Below are 15,083 nucleotides of genomic sequence, written 5' to 3' on the forward strand. Positions count from 1 at the left end.
AAGTATAGTGTTTAGAAGCCTGCTTATCTCTGTATCTGTAATAGGTCTCTGTTACTTAAACACAAGACAAAATTGTTCACTTTCAACATACCTCTTACATAGTGACTTGAAAAGCAGTCCTCTCTCTGCTCAGCTGACTGGCTTATTGCTCAATATGTTCTTTCACTTATTCTAAAAATAACACTGATATCTTTGATCTGCTCCTTTATCTGTATTTTTTTTTTCAAGGTTGTTTTCAGGGTTTAATAAGACAAGACCATGTTTAGTAAAATCTCCGGTTTTTGGAGATAAAAACTTATCGCTAATAGCAACACCAAAAATCATGTAAATGTTGTGCAAGTGGGAAGAGGAGATGGCATAGTCATCAAACAATGTTAAGATATAGCTTACTGTCCAACTAATTGCATTTCGCATACCTACAGCTTGAACCTAAATCACCCTGAAAACCGTTAGAGTAGAACTGTAGAATTCATCTAATTCGTAGATCTTCCTTCAAGACTCTATGAAAATAATATTGTAGTGTTATTGTTATGTATTGTTTTGAGGGCTTATATCTCTCTCTCTCCCCCTAATGTTTATCTAGAAAAATATTGTTCCAATATCTTGCAAAGAATAGACACAATTTCTTTGGTTTTGCATGGGTTATTAGTTCAGGCCCCATTTCCACAAATCTCTCTTTTATTTTTATTTATTTATTTATTTATTTTTACTGTCTACACTGGATTTTATTTTTGGCCGGTGGCTGTTGCAGCCCTAATATTTTTATGTTCAAGGCTTGAATATTTTAAAATGTTGCAGGTATCCTTTCATTTCCTCTGTTAGCCACTTTCTAATTTTCTCTCAGCATTTATGAATCTATTGTTGAGTTTTTGATCATTCACTATTTTCCTGGAAGTGGCTAACATTTTTCATCTCCTTGTTTTCACATTTCTATGTTTTCTCCTTATGCACCCTGTATGTTTAACTTCATGTCTTCGGTTTATTTGTTCATTTTTGCCTGTACTTTGGCTGCTTCTATGTCTAGAGAAGTAAAAGCTAGTGAATAAATTAATAATGCTGTGCTTTTTGATCTATTAAGATAAGTTATTTTCTAGATAATATTTCGTAATTAATTAAAAATAAATCTTTATAACAGGAGAACAATAGCTCATGGAGGCTCAATAATTCCTCATCCATACGGAATCACTTTATTTGAACACAATGTTTATTTCACTGATTGGACCAAAATGGCAGTGGTGAAAGCTAACAAGTTTTCAGAATCAAACCCTCAAGTGATCTACCAGTCTTCACTGAGACCTTACGGAGTAACAGTTTACCATGCTGCCAGGCAGCCATATGGTAAGACAAAGACTAGCTGATAAATAGTGATTTAGGCATTATCTTACCAAAAGATGCTAAAAATTATGGAAGACTTATTTTGCCGTAAAGAACAAATAATTAAGATACATAAATTTTTAGGACTGGTCTTTATCATGCAGTGCTTTCATCCAGGTCCTATAGCTAATGACATGCTAAATGCAACATCTAAAAGCGGGGCTTACAAAACGTGTTGATATTTGGAAGAAACAAACTTGTGCTCATTGAATAGTTTTGGCATTTGGGACTTCCTCAACACCACAATAAGGGTGCAGTTGGAAAATGCTACCAGCATGAATGAGTTTTGTGAGAAACATTTATAAAGTAGATTTATATGTGGAAATTACCACCTTAATGATGGCCTCAGTGCCGTGCACTGTGCATATCTGTACAGAGCTAAATACCTTGAATGCTGGTTAGCTCAGGTGGGTCGTGAGTGCATTCCTGCAATCATACAACAACAGTTGCATGATTTCCATGTGATACAATTCCCACAGAGTTCACATGATTTATTATGGATGCTGGAAAAATGCTGAAAAATCAGAATTATGATTAAAAAAAATTGCCATTAGGTTTACAGCTGAAGTTATAATCGTACCTATATTATTTTCCAGTAAGAAATCCTTGTGGAAATAATAATGGAGGATGTGAACAGATCTGTGTTCTCAGCCACAAAACAGATAACGATGGACTAGGTTACCGCTGTAGATGTATACTGGGCTTTGACCTCCATGTAGATGGACAGCATTGTGTTGGTAAGTAAATGCCTTATGATTGCTGGAAATGGTAACGTTCCATTAACTGTAGAGATGTTTCTAGAACCTCTCTTCTGTAGCATTGTGGGTTCAATATGCAAAGGACTTTATGTTTTTCTATCACAGCTGTTTTTATGTAATAATCTCTGCTGATGTTCATTTCAAGCCACAGCGACTTTAACTCACATTCTGTAGCATTTTAAGAGAGTTTGATATGGATTGTGCGTATAATTAAGCTCTTTGCCCTGAAATTAACTGTGGATGCTTGCTAATATGCAGATTTTGCATTATTTTTAACGTTGCGAACTGCTCACTTACAGTATTGCACAAATCAAGTTGGTCTTCCTTTGAATAAGTATGATAAAAATAAGAAATTCAGGTTTGGGGTTGTGGGCTTCCATGAGGAATCCTCTGCTCTCTGGGTGGAGAATTGTCGCTAGGAGGTTTGCCATGTGCAGCTATTGGCAAATTAAGCCAGATATCTTGTCTGCAGTTTTGCTGTTTAACCATGCAGTTACACTTCTGGCTACTCAGATACTGTCTGGCAATAAGGTGGCTCCACCAAGCCTTTTAGTTATTCTTATGTAGATCATTGTAAAGAGATCAGCATAGAAGATCTCTGCATCCATGGGGATAATGTTTCCTATAAAGGTATATCAGGACCACAGAAACAATGCAAGAGGAAGACCTGACTACATCACCTAGTATTCTGGATTGTTTTTTTTTTTTTTTTTATGCTATTTTATTTTTCATGTCTGTGTATATTTAAATTCATATTGTATCAAGCTTTCTTCTTCGATTTCTAGGATAGTAGTGCTGCCAAAGGAAAACAAAGCTTTACAATTAATGCTCAGTTGTCTCACCCAGTAGGTAAAGGCTGTATCTGGTCTTTTCCTTTGCAGCTGTGCAGCAGTTCTTGCTGTTTTCATCTCAGCTAGCAGTGCGGGGGATCCCATTCAATCTTTCTACACAGGAAGATGTGATCATACCTGTAACAGGAAGCCCATCGTATTTTGTTGGAATTGACTTCTATGCTCAGGATGACACCATTTTTTTTTCAGACACAAGTAAAGACATGATCTATAAACAGAAAACTGATGGTTCAGGTGAGAAGCATTCTTAAGAAATTAAGAGTAATTGTGGTATGAAGAGTAGATTATTTATTCCAAAAAAGCAGTACAAAAATCTCATTGTGAGATATACAGAAAAATCTGTGTCACCTCAATAATATGTAAAATGTTTGTTAAAACCATTTGTTTAACTCATATTAAGCTCATGAAAGTAGTTAGTCAAAAGTCTCTGACAAACTTGAGGAACATGATTTGGAATTAACTATCTGTAGCACTTGTTACAACTTGTATTTGTCATTATCCATCTGTTCATATATGAGACTGAGTTTCTCTGTTTTATTTCCCTATCTGGAGAGCAGGATGCTTGTCATGATACTGAAATACAGAAAAAGAACACTATGTGAGATTTTGGGAGTCCTATTTGTGGTAGTGTAAAGAGTCTATCTAATTTGTAATAATGATCAAAGGTATATTAAGTCACATATAGTGTTTGGAACTTGCTTGATGTCTTAGATCAGAGTAATGGTAGACCACAGCTGACAATCCCTATTGAAAAAATAGGTAGGTCTGGTTGTTGAGTAAGACGTAACTAGAGGGACCGAACAATGTCGTGTCCTTACTGACCTTCATTCATGAAACTTCGTCCAGCAGAAGCTTGTTTTTTCTCATCTTGGCTAGTCATTACTTCTCCTCTTTTGAGTTTGTGCTTTTTAAGCATTATAACTCCTTTGCCTGGAGCGAAGGGCACCCCCTTACACACACACTTTGTTATTGTCTTTATATTAAGTAGCACAGAAGTAGCATTTTTACCAGAGAGAAGCACTAGTTTTGTGAACAGAATAATGTGTTCAGGTTATTTTCTCTGTTCCTAAATATGTACAGTGATTGAGTGTGTTGTAAATTTTAGGAAGAGAAATTCTGACAGCTAATAGAGTGGAAAGTGTTGAAGATTTGGCCTTTGACTGGATCTCAAAGAATCTATACTGGACAGACCCTCGGTACAGAAGCATAAGTGTGATGAGGCTGGCAGATAAATCTAGAAGAGCTATTGTTCAGAATTTAAACAATCCTCGATCAATAGTGGTTCATCCTGTTATTGGGTAAATATTCTTTGATTCTCACTTGAAACTATATGAGCAAGCTAACCTATTTTGTTCACTACTCTATAACGTTATTTAATACTACCCTTAACTTTGACTGTAGGCATAAGTCAAAAGGATCAAGAAAATATTCTTTGTAATATGTGCACTTACTTGCAAATGTTACCTGGAGGATGTATTTTTGCTTGGGTCTTCCTCCCTGATTATAGTTAATTGAAAGACGTAACAATTTGAACAGATATATACATTTCCTGTCAAAAGGAACAAAGCACTTCAGAAGATTTTGAAAATTGTTGTCCACAGGATAAATATTAATTGTCAGTACCACTAGCAGTTGAGGAGGGGAGAGGGGGTCAACACGAAGTTGTGTGGTGTTTTTTTTTTTAGGTATGTGAATACAGACACAGACACAGACACAGAATTTCTAGGTTGGAAGAGACCTCAAGATCATCGAGTCCAACTCGATGTGGTACAAATAAGAATGTCAGTGTTGTTCACATATTTGCTCTGCTTAAGTACATTATATAAGCAGGCTTATATGTCATCTGATGTGTTCTTACGTTCTTCTTTCAGGTATATATTCTGGACAGATTGGTTCCGTCCTGCTAAAATCATGAGGGCCTGGAGCGATGGATCCCATGCCTTGTCAATTGTGAATACAACACTAGGCTGGCCTAATGGCCTAGCAATTGACTGGAGGTAAGAGTAATACAGTTGTGTAAATTGTGTGCACTGGCACTTTCTTGTTGAAGATATATTTTTTTTCCAACTTGTTAGAAAGCCTGTGAAATGCAAGATATTTTCAGACAACACCCTTCCTTTCCTCTACCAACCTCTTGACAGATTTAGTATTGTTAATAGAGAAGACCTTAGTTCTTCCTAATAACATCTTTTTTCATTACTTCTATATGTGCCATTTTCATTACTTTTAGTTCTCTGAGGCTGTACTGGGTGGATGCCTTTTTTGATAAAATTGAGCACAGTACCTTTGATGGGCTGGACAGACGGACTCTTGAACGTATTACTCAGATGACTCACCCATTTGGCCTTACTATTTTTGGAGGTAAGTCTGACATTGAAAAGTATTATCTGTTAATATCAAATAATTTTGTTCATATGATGATATGTGAGATAAAAAATACTGCCTTTGCAATATTGTTTTTGTACAGAAAGCTGATGAAAGCTTCTGTAAAAATATGTTTAATACTACTGTTCTTTTCTAAGTCTGCTTTTATATATATTTTTATTTAAATCATTTGAGTCAGATCAGTTAACTCAATTAGTGCAACAAAGCAGATATAATGTAGTAATTATAGCTTTCAAGTTGTGTGCTTGTGCTGGAAAGAATGTAAATCGCCTCCCCAGAGATGATCAGTAATTTCAGCATTTTTTTAATTGTATGTAGAATTGATTGGATTTATAGTGTGTGTGAAGAAAGAATGCAGCATCTGATGCCTTTTGATATTGGGCAAAAATATCTTTTAAATATTTTAATGTTTTCTGAAGAGAAGTCTTAATGAATTATTTTAAAAATTGTCCTGGAATTTGAAATGTCAGGAGAGTCTGTTATATCTGTCTGGCTCTAAGTTCTGTCTGCCTCTGACTGAAGGGACTCACTGCCTCTGAAATAAGTCCTTTAGTCTTTTTCAGGAAACAGCTATGAAAAATTATTAAATTTACATGAAGTGCCTTGTGGTTTTATCTTGTGATGTTTGATCTTTTATGTCATTTTGCACTGTAACTGTAGTATGTTAAATGTCTTTCAAAACAGGTTATGCTTATTTCACTGATTGGAGACTTGGTGCAATAGTTCGAGTGAGAAAGTCTGATGGAGGAGAAATGACTATTATTAGGAGGGGCATTAGTAACATTATGCATGTGAAAGCATACGATGCTCATTCCCAAATAGGTGAGCTCATTTGTTGTGCAGATGAAAAACACAAAATATGGAATAAGAGGCAAAATATCAGGAAAGTAGACTTCTGTTTTCTATTTCAAAAATGGCCTTGCTGAATCACAACTGTGACAGGTGCAAGACCCAGCACAAGCACTTACAGTCTTAGGTTCCATATTTCAGTGTTTTGTGACTATATGCAGTTTTTCTCTACCATATCTATTACTGTATTTAATAACATTGTAAAATGGAAATATGACTCCATTGTGTTTTGTGTCATTTTATCAGCAATTACAACCTTGTATTTATCTTTTTCTGGTAGAAGTTTTAGTTAAACTGAACTACTTATTTCAAAGAATTGGGTAAACCTGTATTAATTAAAGTACTATTCATAAAGTAATCACTATGCATAAGTTGATAATTTTTTATTATTTTTACTGTTGAATTCTATGCAGTTATATGATCTAAGCAAAGAATTTGGTATTGTAGTTGACTTAGTAAAATACAGTATGCTTATTAAATGTGATCAAAGCTTGTGTTAAGGTTCGTTACCAATTTGGTAACATAGGATCAGATATCCTAGCCTTGCTCAGCCAAAGGTCCTCATTTGCTGTAGAGTACTTATTTGCAAACATTTGCCAAAAAAATGGCAGAAAATTGGACAACATTTTATAGCATGTTTTTGGCTTTCTTAAACATTTGTGTCATTCAAGATTTTATGGAATTGAGGACCTACTGATGTACATTCTAGTACTCCTGTCAGTGAACTTGACCCTATTTTGCAGTATAGGTAAAACCAGGATTTGCTCCAGCATCTTTAAATAAACAAACAAACATTCTTATGCAATTACTTTGCACTTTTAATAGTTCCCAAGCTGTTATCACTAGTGTATACATTGATCTTCTCTATCACTTTTTAAGGCTCTAACTACTGTAACAGAGGAACAAATCCCAATGGAGACTGCAGCCATTTCTGCTTCCCAGTACCAAATTTTCAGAGAGTTTGCGGTTGCCCTTATGGCATGAAACTGGCTTCTAATCAACTGACATGTATTGAAGATCCATCCAATGAGCCACCCACTTTGCAGTGTGGCTCGTACTCGTTCTCCTGTGGTAATGGAAGATGTGTGCCTCGATACTATCAGTGTGATGGTGTTGATGATTGCCATGATAACAGTGATGAACAAAACTGTGGTTCTTTAAGTAAGTAGTCCCTGCAAAAAACAGCTGGAATTTGGTGTTTGCATTTCGGAAAGTTTGATGGGGCAGCCTGATTTCCTTACAACAAAGCCCAATTTGTTAAGGTTGTATTTATGGATAAATCCTAAGAGCTATCTGGAAGATCAGTTACTTCAAAATGAATAGGGTAACTCCTAGGAATAGGGGATTCAACACTGGGACACCTAAGGAATGCACGAAAATACTAACTAGTTCTTAAAATTGAATTTGCAGAGTAAAAAATGTCTTGTCTAAAGAAAAAGTTATTTTGTTGTGTAAATTTGAAACACACTGGAATATGACTTGCTTGTCATATTTTAATGCATGGAGAAGGACAGTCTTAATAAAGATGAAGATGTTTTAAAAAGCACAGTAAGAAAAATAACAAAATCATATGCATTGCCTAGTCTCCATCTAAGATTAGCTGTTAAATTAAATAAAGGTGATGCTCTAAATAGAACTTTTTATTATATTTGGGCACTTCTGAACTATTTGTTACATCTTTTTTTTTTTTTTTTTTTCACAGCAAAGTGAATTGGAAGTACATTGTTTTATTTCCTGGTTTACCTGGAGTGGCTCATACAAAAGCATTGTATTTTGTTGATCAAATAAATTGAGAGAACGAATGGATAATTAGTTTTGATAAAATACTGAAGATTTTTTTTGGCTTTTATGGCATACTTGGTGCTTTTTTCTTCAGAGTTGATCATTCCTTATAAATCACAAACAAGAAAATAGGATATATTAATAAAATGTGCTCCTTACTGAATAGGACTAGCAAGTATGACTAAGATATAAAACCTGTTTCTTATTAGTAGGCTAGTCTTGAACAAGTAAAATGCCCTTTTGGGAAAAGGAAAGTATAGAAAAAAAAAAAAAAGGATACTTGAAGACATGATTTTTCTTGTCTTTAGATTGTTTTGAAATGCTTAACAATTCACATTTTTATTGATTCTTGCAGACAAAAAAAAGCTTGTAAGAATTTAGTTCAGTTTTTCAGCATGTTGCAACAAGACCGACACTTTCATTTTAATTAATGCACATTTTAGAATTTGATGCATAATTTACGGAAGATAAATTTTGGAGATCTTTGTAAGTGTCCTCTTTTTTTTTTTTTTTTTTTTTTTTTTCTTTATTTAGACAGTACTTGTTCTTCATCAGCTTTTACCTGTGCCAGTGGACAGTGTATTCCAAGTCGCTGGCGTTGCGATAAACATAATGACTGTTTTGATGGCAGTGATGAATTGCATTGTCCTACACAAGGACCCACTTCATGCCCTGTAACCCTGTTCACCTGTGACAACAACAGATGTATTCCTAGGATCTGGCTATGTGATACTGATAATGACTGTGGTGATGGGTCAGATGAAAAAAATTGCAGTAAGTATCTGATCTGTCATGTTTTGTTTTTTTTTGTGTATATATTTACATAGATATGTCTGTTGGTATAAAAATGATATATAAAATTAGGAAGAAATAAGTTATATCTGAGATTAATATTTTGCAGTCCATAAGATGTCAAAAACTCAACTAATATGAACTACCAGAACCAAGTTAAATGCAGAAAAATCATTAAAAAACAGTAAGAAGGGGTAAATGTGATTATTCTAATTATGATGCTGCATAATGTCATCCACTGCAATTTACTGCAAAAATCAACTGGAGCTCACAGGTCCTAACTGCTTACTTATTGAGTGATCTCAATAATACCTGATGTTGTAGTCAGCTAATTCAGCATGGAAGTATTTACCTAGAAGTATCTGTAATTATTTCACAGTGAAGTAGGACAGTTTCTCTATATAATTTCTTTAGCATCATTTCTCACTGATTAGAATCTTCTGTTTGTTTTTTGCCTACATATGAATAAATAATTACTTGATACTAACGCATAAGTGCATGTCATTTGTATGATTACCAGCTGCTGTATTGCATGCTGCAAGTCAGTGATAGTGTCTTTATGCTGTCTCTGCATTATCTTGAGTTCAGAAGACAGAAAATAAACACAGCTGTGTTTATTGTCATTCTTAAATAGCTTTCACAGGTACTTGTGAACCCAGGCAGTTTCAGTGTCCGGACCATCGCTGTATTGACCCATTCTATGTCTGTGATGGAGACAAAGACTGTGTGGATGGTGCTGATGAGCATGACTGCAGTAAGTGTACTTTTGTTTGTTCAGCACTGCTTTCTAGTTTCCTACTGTTGCCCCTTGAAAGGTCTTTGGTGACCTCATACTACCAAGATAGCAGATGGCATACTAAACCTAACCATAAATTAACTCTGTTTATGATACTTGTTTTAGCATTTGTAGTAAGCCCTTTGATCTCTTGGCTGGTTGTGAAATTGGGGGTATGAAATCTAAATTTTCTGTAGATTGCAAGATCACTGCATTTTCTCTGTACTGTGGAAATCATGGTCTTCACTGGAACGCGGACTCCTGATACCATAACTGTGTTGTGCACCTGTAGAAAAATAAGGTGTAGTCTAACTCTATAAAATAAAGTAAATCACTAAGGTAATATTTTTTATTTTTTAGTATACAATTGCAGTGCCACAGAGTTTAAATGTGTAAGTGGAGACCAGTGTATCAGTTCTTACTACCGGTGTGATGGTGTTTTTGACTGTAATGACCACTCAGATGAGACTGATTGCCGTAAGTATATTGATGCGGACAAGCCTTAATTTATTCGGTGAAGCTTCTCAAAATTTTGTCTTATCTGCTATATCAAGTAATTTGCAATACTTTCATTAGAACCTCAAATTTTTTTTTAAATGTACTTGTTTATAAATAGTTCTTGTGAGCAGAAATTTCAAACATGGTATGTTCCAGCTCAAGAATAGATTTCTGGCAAAGAATAGTGTCTGCATTCCTTTTGGCTCTAAAATTTTGTTTTACTTGGCACCTTGGTTTCAAGGCTTAAAAGAAAGAAATTTATTCAGGTAGAAAGCTGTAAATCTTTTATCCATGTGAGTTATATTGAAGCTTTTTCCTTGAGTAATTTTTCACATTTAACTTAGGATTTCTCAACGCAAGACAGTGAAAACTTGTTTCAGAGAGTAAATTCACGTTGTGTTGGGCATGTACATCGATATCATTAAGCGTATCAATATGTACTTGCTTAAAATATAACAATTGCTTTGCTCATCATTTTACAAAGAAGGAGTTAAACTGGCCGGATTCTGGAATGTTATGTAGATTGATTGTAATTCCGTGGCCTGATCTAAAAGTGACAGAGTTCTTTGTAGTGTTGTAACTACTTATGCAAGATGTGAACTGAGCATAGTAATTTTTCATCTCTATCTAAAATTAAAACAGTGTCTGAACTGTAACATGTCACTGTTTTAGCTACAAGACCGCCAGGGATGTGCCACCAGAATGAATTCCAATGTCAATCAGATGGCAGTTGTATTCCTGCTAACTGGGAATGTGATGGACATCCTGACTGTGCAGATGGCTCAGATGAACACCATAGATGTCCTGCCAGGACCTGTCCTCCATCCCTTTTCCGCTGTGACAATGGCAACTGTGTCTATCGAGCATGGATATGTGATGGTGATAATGACTGCAGGGATATGAGTGATGAGAGAGATTGTCCTACTCAGCCCTTCCGGTGCCCCAGCTGGCAGTGGCAATGTCCAGGTCACAGTATCTGTGTGAATCTCAGCAAAGTATGTGATAATTCTGCTGACTGTCCAAATGGAGCTGACGAATCCCCATTGTGCAGTAAGTTACTGTTCAGGCATCTACAATAGCCTACAATGTCCTGTGGCTTCAGAAAGAAACAGAATATGTTGAGTATCCAGATGACAGCCATGTTATAATCAACATGTATAAATAGCGTAGCAGCATTTCTATCAGAAATTGTAAGCTCACTGTAATTAAAGCACTAATTACAAAGTGGAACTTGCTTGCAGATGAAAGGAGACTATGGTAAATTCATTAGCTAAAGTCTGATCTTATGCTCTGAATTGCACTGACTTAAATATGGTTTTTATATAGCAATATGGGAATGAGCTTGGTTTTCCCTAATACATTGACTAAAGAATGGTATGCTTTAAGTTCAGAAGAAATGTGATTCAGTCTTTAGTATTTTCTTTTTCTAACTTCAAAAATCATGAAAAAAATCGAAAAGCTCACATGTAGCCAGCATTTGTATTTGTGTTGATTATGAATTGATTTAAGCATAACCTTTTTCTTTCTTTCCTTCCTTCTTTTCTTTTTCTCTTTAATCAATGCACATTCTCAGATGAACCCCAGCCAGGTATGATTATAAGTGACTTTAAATTATTTTTTATTAACTCAAATTTAGGTCTGGAGTTGTACAGTAAATATTTTGTATAATCTAGATAGTTTTGAAAACCTTGTTATAAATGTTTAGGAGCATTTTCTTTAGCATTCATTTAATGGGATTCAGAAGTAAATAAATACTATGTTATTATCTGTCTTTATGTGTATTGTGTATGAGAGCCTCAGTTCAGGCTTATGTGGCATAACTGGTGATTGTGCAGGATGTTTTACCAGCAGTTTTAGGGTGGTAATGCAATAGCAAAGTATTACATTTAGCATAGGAAGCTTTTGTTAAGTGCTTATTTCTTTCCCTGATGCCATTTCAGATCAGGAGAGCTGCTCTGACAATAATGCTGGCTGCACTCATGAATGTATTCAAGGCCCCTTTGGAGCTCAGTGTACCTGTCCTATTGGATACCAGCTTGCAAATGACTCCAAGACCTGTGGTGATATTAATGAATGTGACCCTCCAGGCTTTTGTAGTCAGCACTGTTACAATGAAAGAGGGTCTTTTAGGTGTTACTGTGATGAAGGATACATTCTGGAAACCAATGGGAAGACCTGTAAAGTCGCAGGTGAGGAGTGTTGGTGGCAACCTAAAGAATGCCAGTAGCGCCTGGAAAATATTCAGCTTTGCCACTTCCATACTTTTTTTTTTTTTAAAAAAAAAAAAAAAAAAAAAAAAAAAAGCAGATGCAAGACATACTTACTGGTGGCAGATCACTTTGAGTATTGCACCTGACACCTAAGGGACAGTTCCTAATTGGAACTATTATTTTCTTGAAATGAAATATTTAAATTAATGTTCTGGGTTTTTAACTCTGCAATGACCAAAAATAATATTCTAGAGAAATGCAGTGCCATGCACCTCTAAACCAGAGGTTGAAATTTGCTCTTTTATGAAGTTCAGTGCATCCAGAGTGTTTAAATCCCAGCCTTTTCATAAGACTTCATTACTCAGTGTTATTTTTCTCACAGAATTATTGCTGGGTAGCTTATTGGTTTAATTTAATTTCTTTTCCTTTGACAGAGTCTGGGAATCTTCTCTTGCTAGTGGCAAGTCGTAACCAAATCATTGTGGATAACATCACTTCTCAGTCACATAGTATTTATTCTCTCATTCGGGATGGAAGGAATATTGTGGCTATTGATTTTGATTCAATCACAGATCGTATCTTTTGGTCCGATACAACACAGGATAAAATTTGGAGTGCTTATAAAAATGGGACTGACCGAAAAATAGTAAGTTCCACTGAGTTATTCTTGTCTCTTCATTGTGGAGAGAAAATGAAGACACTGTGTCTCCACTTAACAGAAGGGGAAAATTCCAATGTACTAAGAAGGGAGATAACATAGACAGAGTGAAACAATTCAGTAGATGCTAAGCCAACATTTCATACAGCTTTTTGAAAAAGAAAACTGAATGCTTTCAGGAAACTTTAATACCAGGCTATAAATTGATTTTCCTATTAGTAGGTGCATACTCCTTCACTAGGCCAGCTGAAGTTAGTAGGAGTGTTTGGGCATGTGCTTTGCTTGCATTTTGAATGTGTACATTATGACTCATTTTAGAAAGTGGTAGAGATTTAGTCCCCTATTTTCAATACCTATAGAAAAGTGTGAAAAAAATATTTTGATTGATTCCAATGAATTTGTTCTCTCTCTCTCTCTCTCTCTCTCTCTCTCTCTCTCTCTCTTTCTCTCCTTTAAAAAAATTTCATTGTTAAACAGGTGTTTGACAGTGGTGTCACCGTGACTGAAAGCATAGCGGTAGATTGGGTAGGTCGCAATCTTTACTGGACAGACTTTGTTCTGGAAACAATTGAAGTCTCTAAAATGGATGGGAGCCACAGGACTGTGCTGATTAGTGAAAATATAACAAACCCAAGGGGACTAGTGTTAGATCCCAGAATTGAGTAAGACTTTTTTATGTTTTGTTTTGAAAAAATGCATATTTTATGATGATAACAATATTCCGATATTCCCAACCTGTACTGTAATTGTAAATGACAAGTGGAAGAGAAAACCTATGAGAATTTTTAAAATGGTGTGTTCACAGCGTTAATTTAATATCTAATATCATATGATGGTTGTTTGTAATTTGTTACTCCGTGTCACTGTAACAAGATACCTGCTCTCTTTTGGAACAGGTCTTCCTGTATTGCTCTTGCTTCCTAGTTGGAAACTTTTAACTTAAAATTCTGGAATATCTTTATCAGGCAAAGGTATACCGATGCACAGTGTAGGTGCTATGCCTACCTGACAAAGAACAGGCTACTGCATAGCCCCAGCCGTCATCACAAACCGATGTCATCACAAAAACACTTTACTGTTTTGAACAGCAAGTGGCATAGAGTAAATGGAATGTTATCATTTGAACTGGTCATGTACAAAATTTTACTGGTTTTTCAGCCCTGCAGTGCCTTGAACTCTGTTTACTGCCAGCCATGTGGGGCTTTTTAGTTATAGTCCTGTTAGCATTATCCATGTATGCCTGTAAAAGCACAAACCCATATCAAGTTTAGTATTTAGGAAACAGAGAATCAGATTACAATCCATGATGAAAATAGTGCTGTTTACTGTTATTACTGACAAAGGATAGCAGCAGTAGAAGTATTTGAAAAAAATTACAACAGAAATTACGGTAATATCTTAAATAAACATAATCCTGGAATGAATGATTTCAGTATCTTTGTGTAGAACATTTCTTAGAAGTGTGGGTTTTGTTGTTGTTTGTTTGTTTGTTTTTCCCTTGTTTTAGGTCTTTTTTTTTTTTTTTTGGCTAATGAAGTTTTGTAGGCAGCTAGTTTGTTTGGTTTTTTGTTTGTTTGTTTTCAGATTGGTAACCACAGGTTCCTTTTTTTCAGTGCTCATGTGATGTTTTGGACTGACTGGGGCCAAAACCCTCGAATTGAAAAAGCCAGCATGGATGGCAAAATGCGAACAGTGATTATTAACAATAAAATCTACTGGCCCAATGGACTCTCTATTGATTACCCAAATAAACTTCTCTATTTTGCTGATGCTTATCTTGACTATATTGATTTTTGTGATTACAATGGAAACAACAGACGACAAGTGGTCGCAAGCGATTTGGTAAGACATTAAGAAACAATGTTTTCCCTTGTGCTTCCTGATACTAATACTACTACCGTATTTGCACTATGGTAGGCTTAGATGTGTATTTTTCTTAAAACTATTCTGGTGAAGCAGATATTATGTATTCTAGCTCCCTGGTACAGCTGGAAAATGAAGATTTGCATACACTATCCAAAGTCCTTCAGGAGATCTTCAAGGAAACCTGGAGCTTAGTGTAGACTGTAGCGCTTTAGATCTACACGTGTGAAGTCTAACAGCAACATCTGAGATTGTTCCTACTAGCTGGTGCATTTGCTGTAGGGAAAT

General features: G+C 35.5%; 1 protein-coding gene across 1 annotated transcript in view; it reads left to right on the forward strand.

Moving 5' to 3' along the window:
* The window catches only part of LRP2 (LDL receptor related protein 2), a gene marked incomplete at its 5' end in the record, with an annotated part of 115,999 nt that overhangs the window by 42,724 nt on the left and 58,192 nt on the right, over positions 1 to 15,083 (forward strand). Inside the window, 16 exon segments of the mRNA XM_082762990.1 lie at positions 1,136 to 1,338; positions 1,971 to 2,111; positions 3,014 to 3,217; positions 4,089 to 4,281; positions 4,855 to 4,980; positions 5,214 to 5,344; positions 6,053 to 6,190; positions 7,097 to 7,378; positions 8,534 to 8,773; positions 9,426 to 9,545; positions 9,927 to 10,043; positions 10,737 to 11,114; positions 12,005 to 12,253; positions 12,709 to 12,920; positions 13,410 to 13,594; positions 14,546 to 14,774. Coding sequence (XP_082619116.1) covers positions 1,136 to 1,338; positions 1,971 to 2,111; positions 3,014 to 3,217; positions 4,089 to 4,281; positions 4,855 to 4,980; positions 5,214 to 5,344; positions 6,053 to 6,190; positions 7,097 to 7,378; positions 8,534 to 8,773; positions 9,426 to 9,545; positions 9,927 to 10,043; positions 10,737 to 11,114; positions 12,005 to 12,253; positions 12,709 to 12,920; positions 13,410 to 13,594; positions 14,546 to 14,774 — 3,148 coding nt within the window.

Source organism: Aythya marila (assembly GCF_965140915.1).
Source record: "Aythya marila genome assembly, chromosome: 6".
NCBI lineage: Eukaryota > Metazoa > Chordata > Aves > Anseriformes > Anatidae > Aythya > Aythya marila.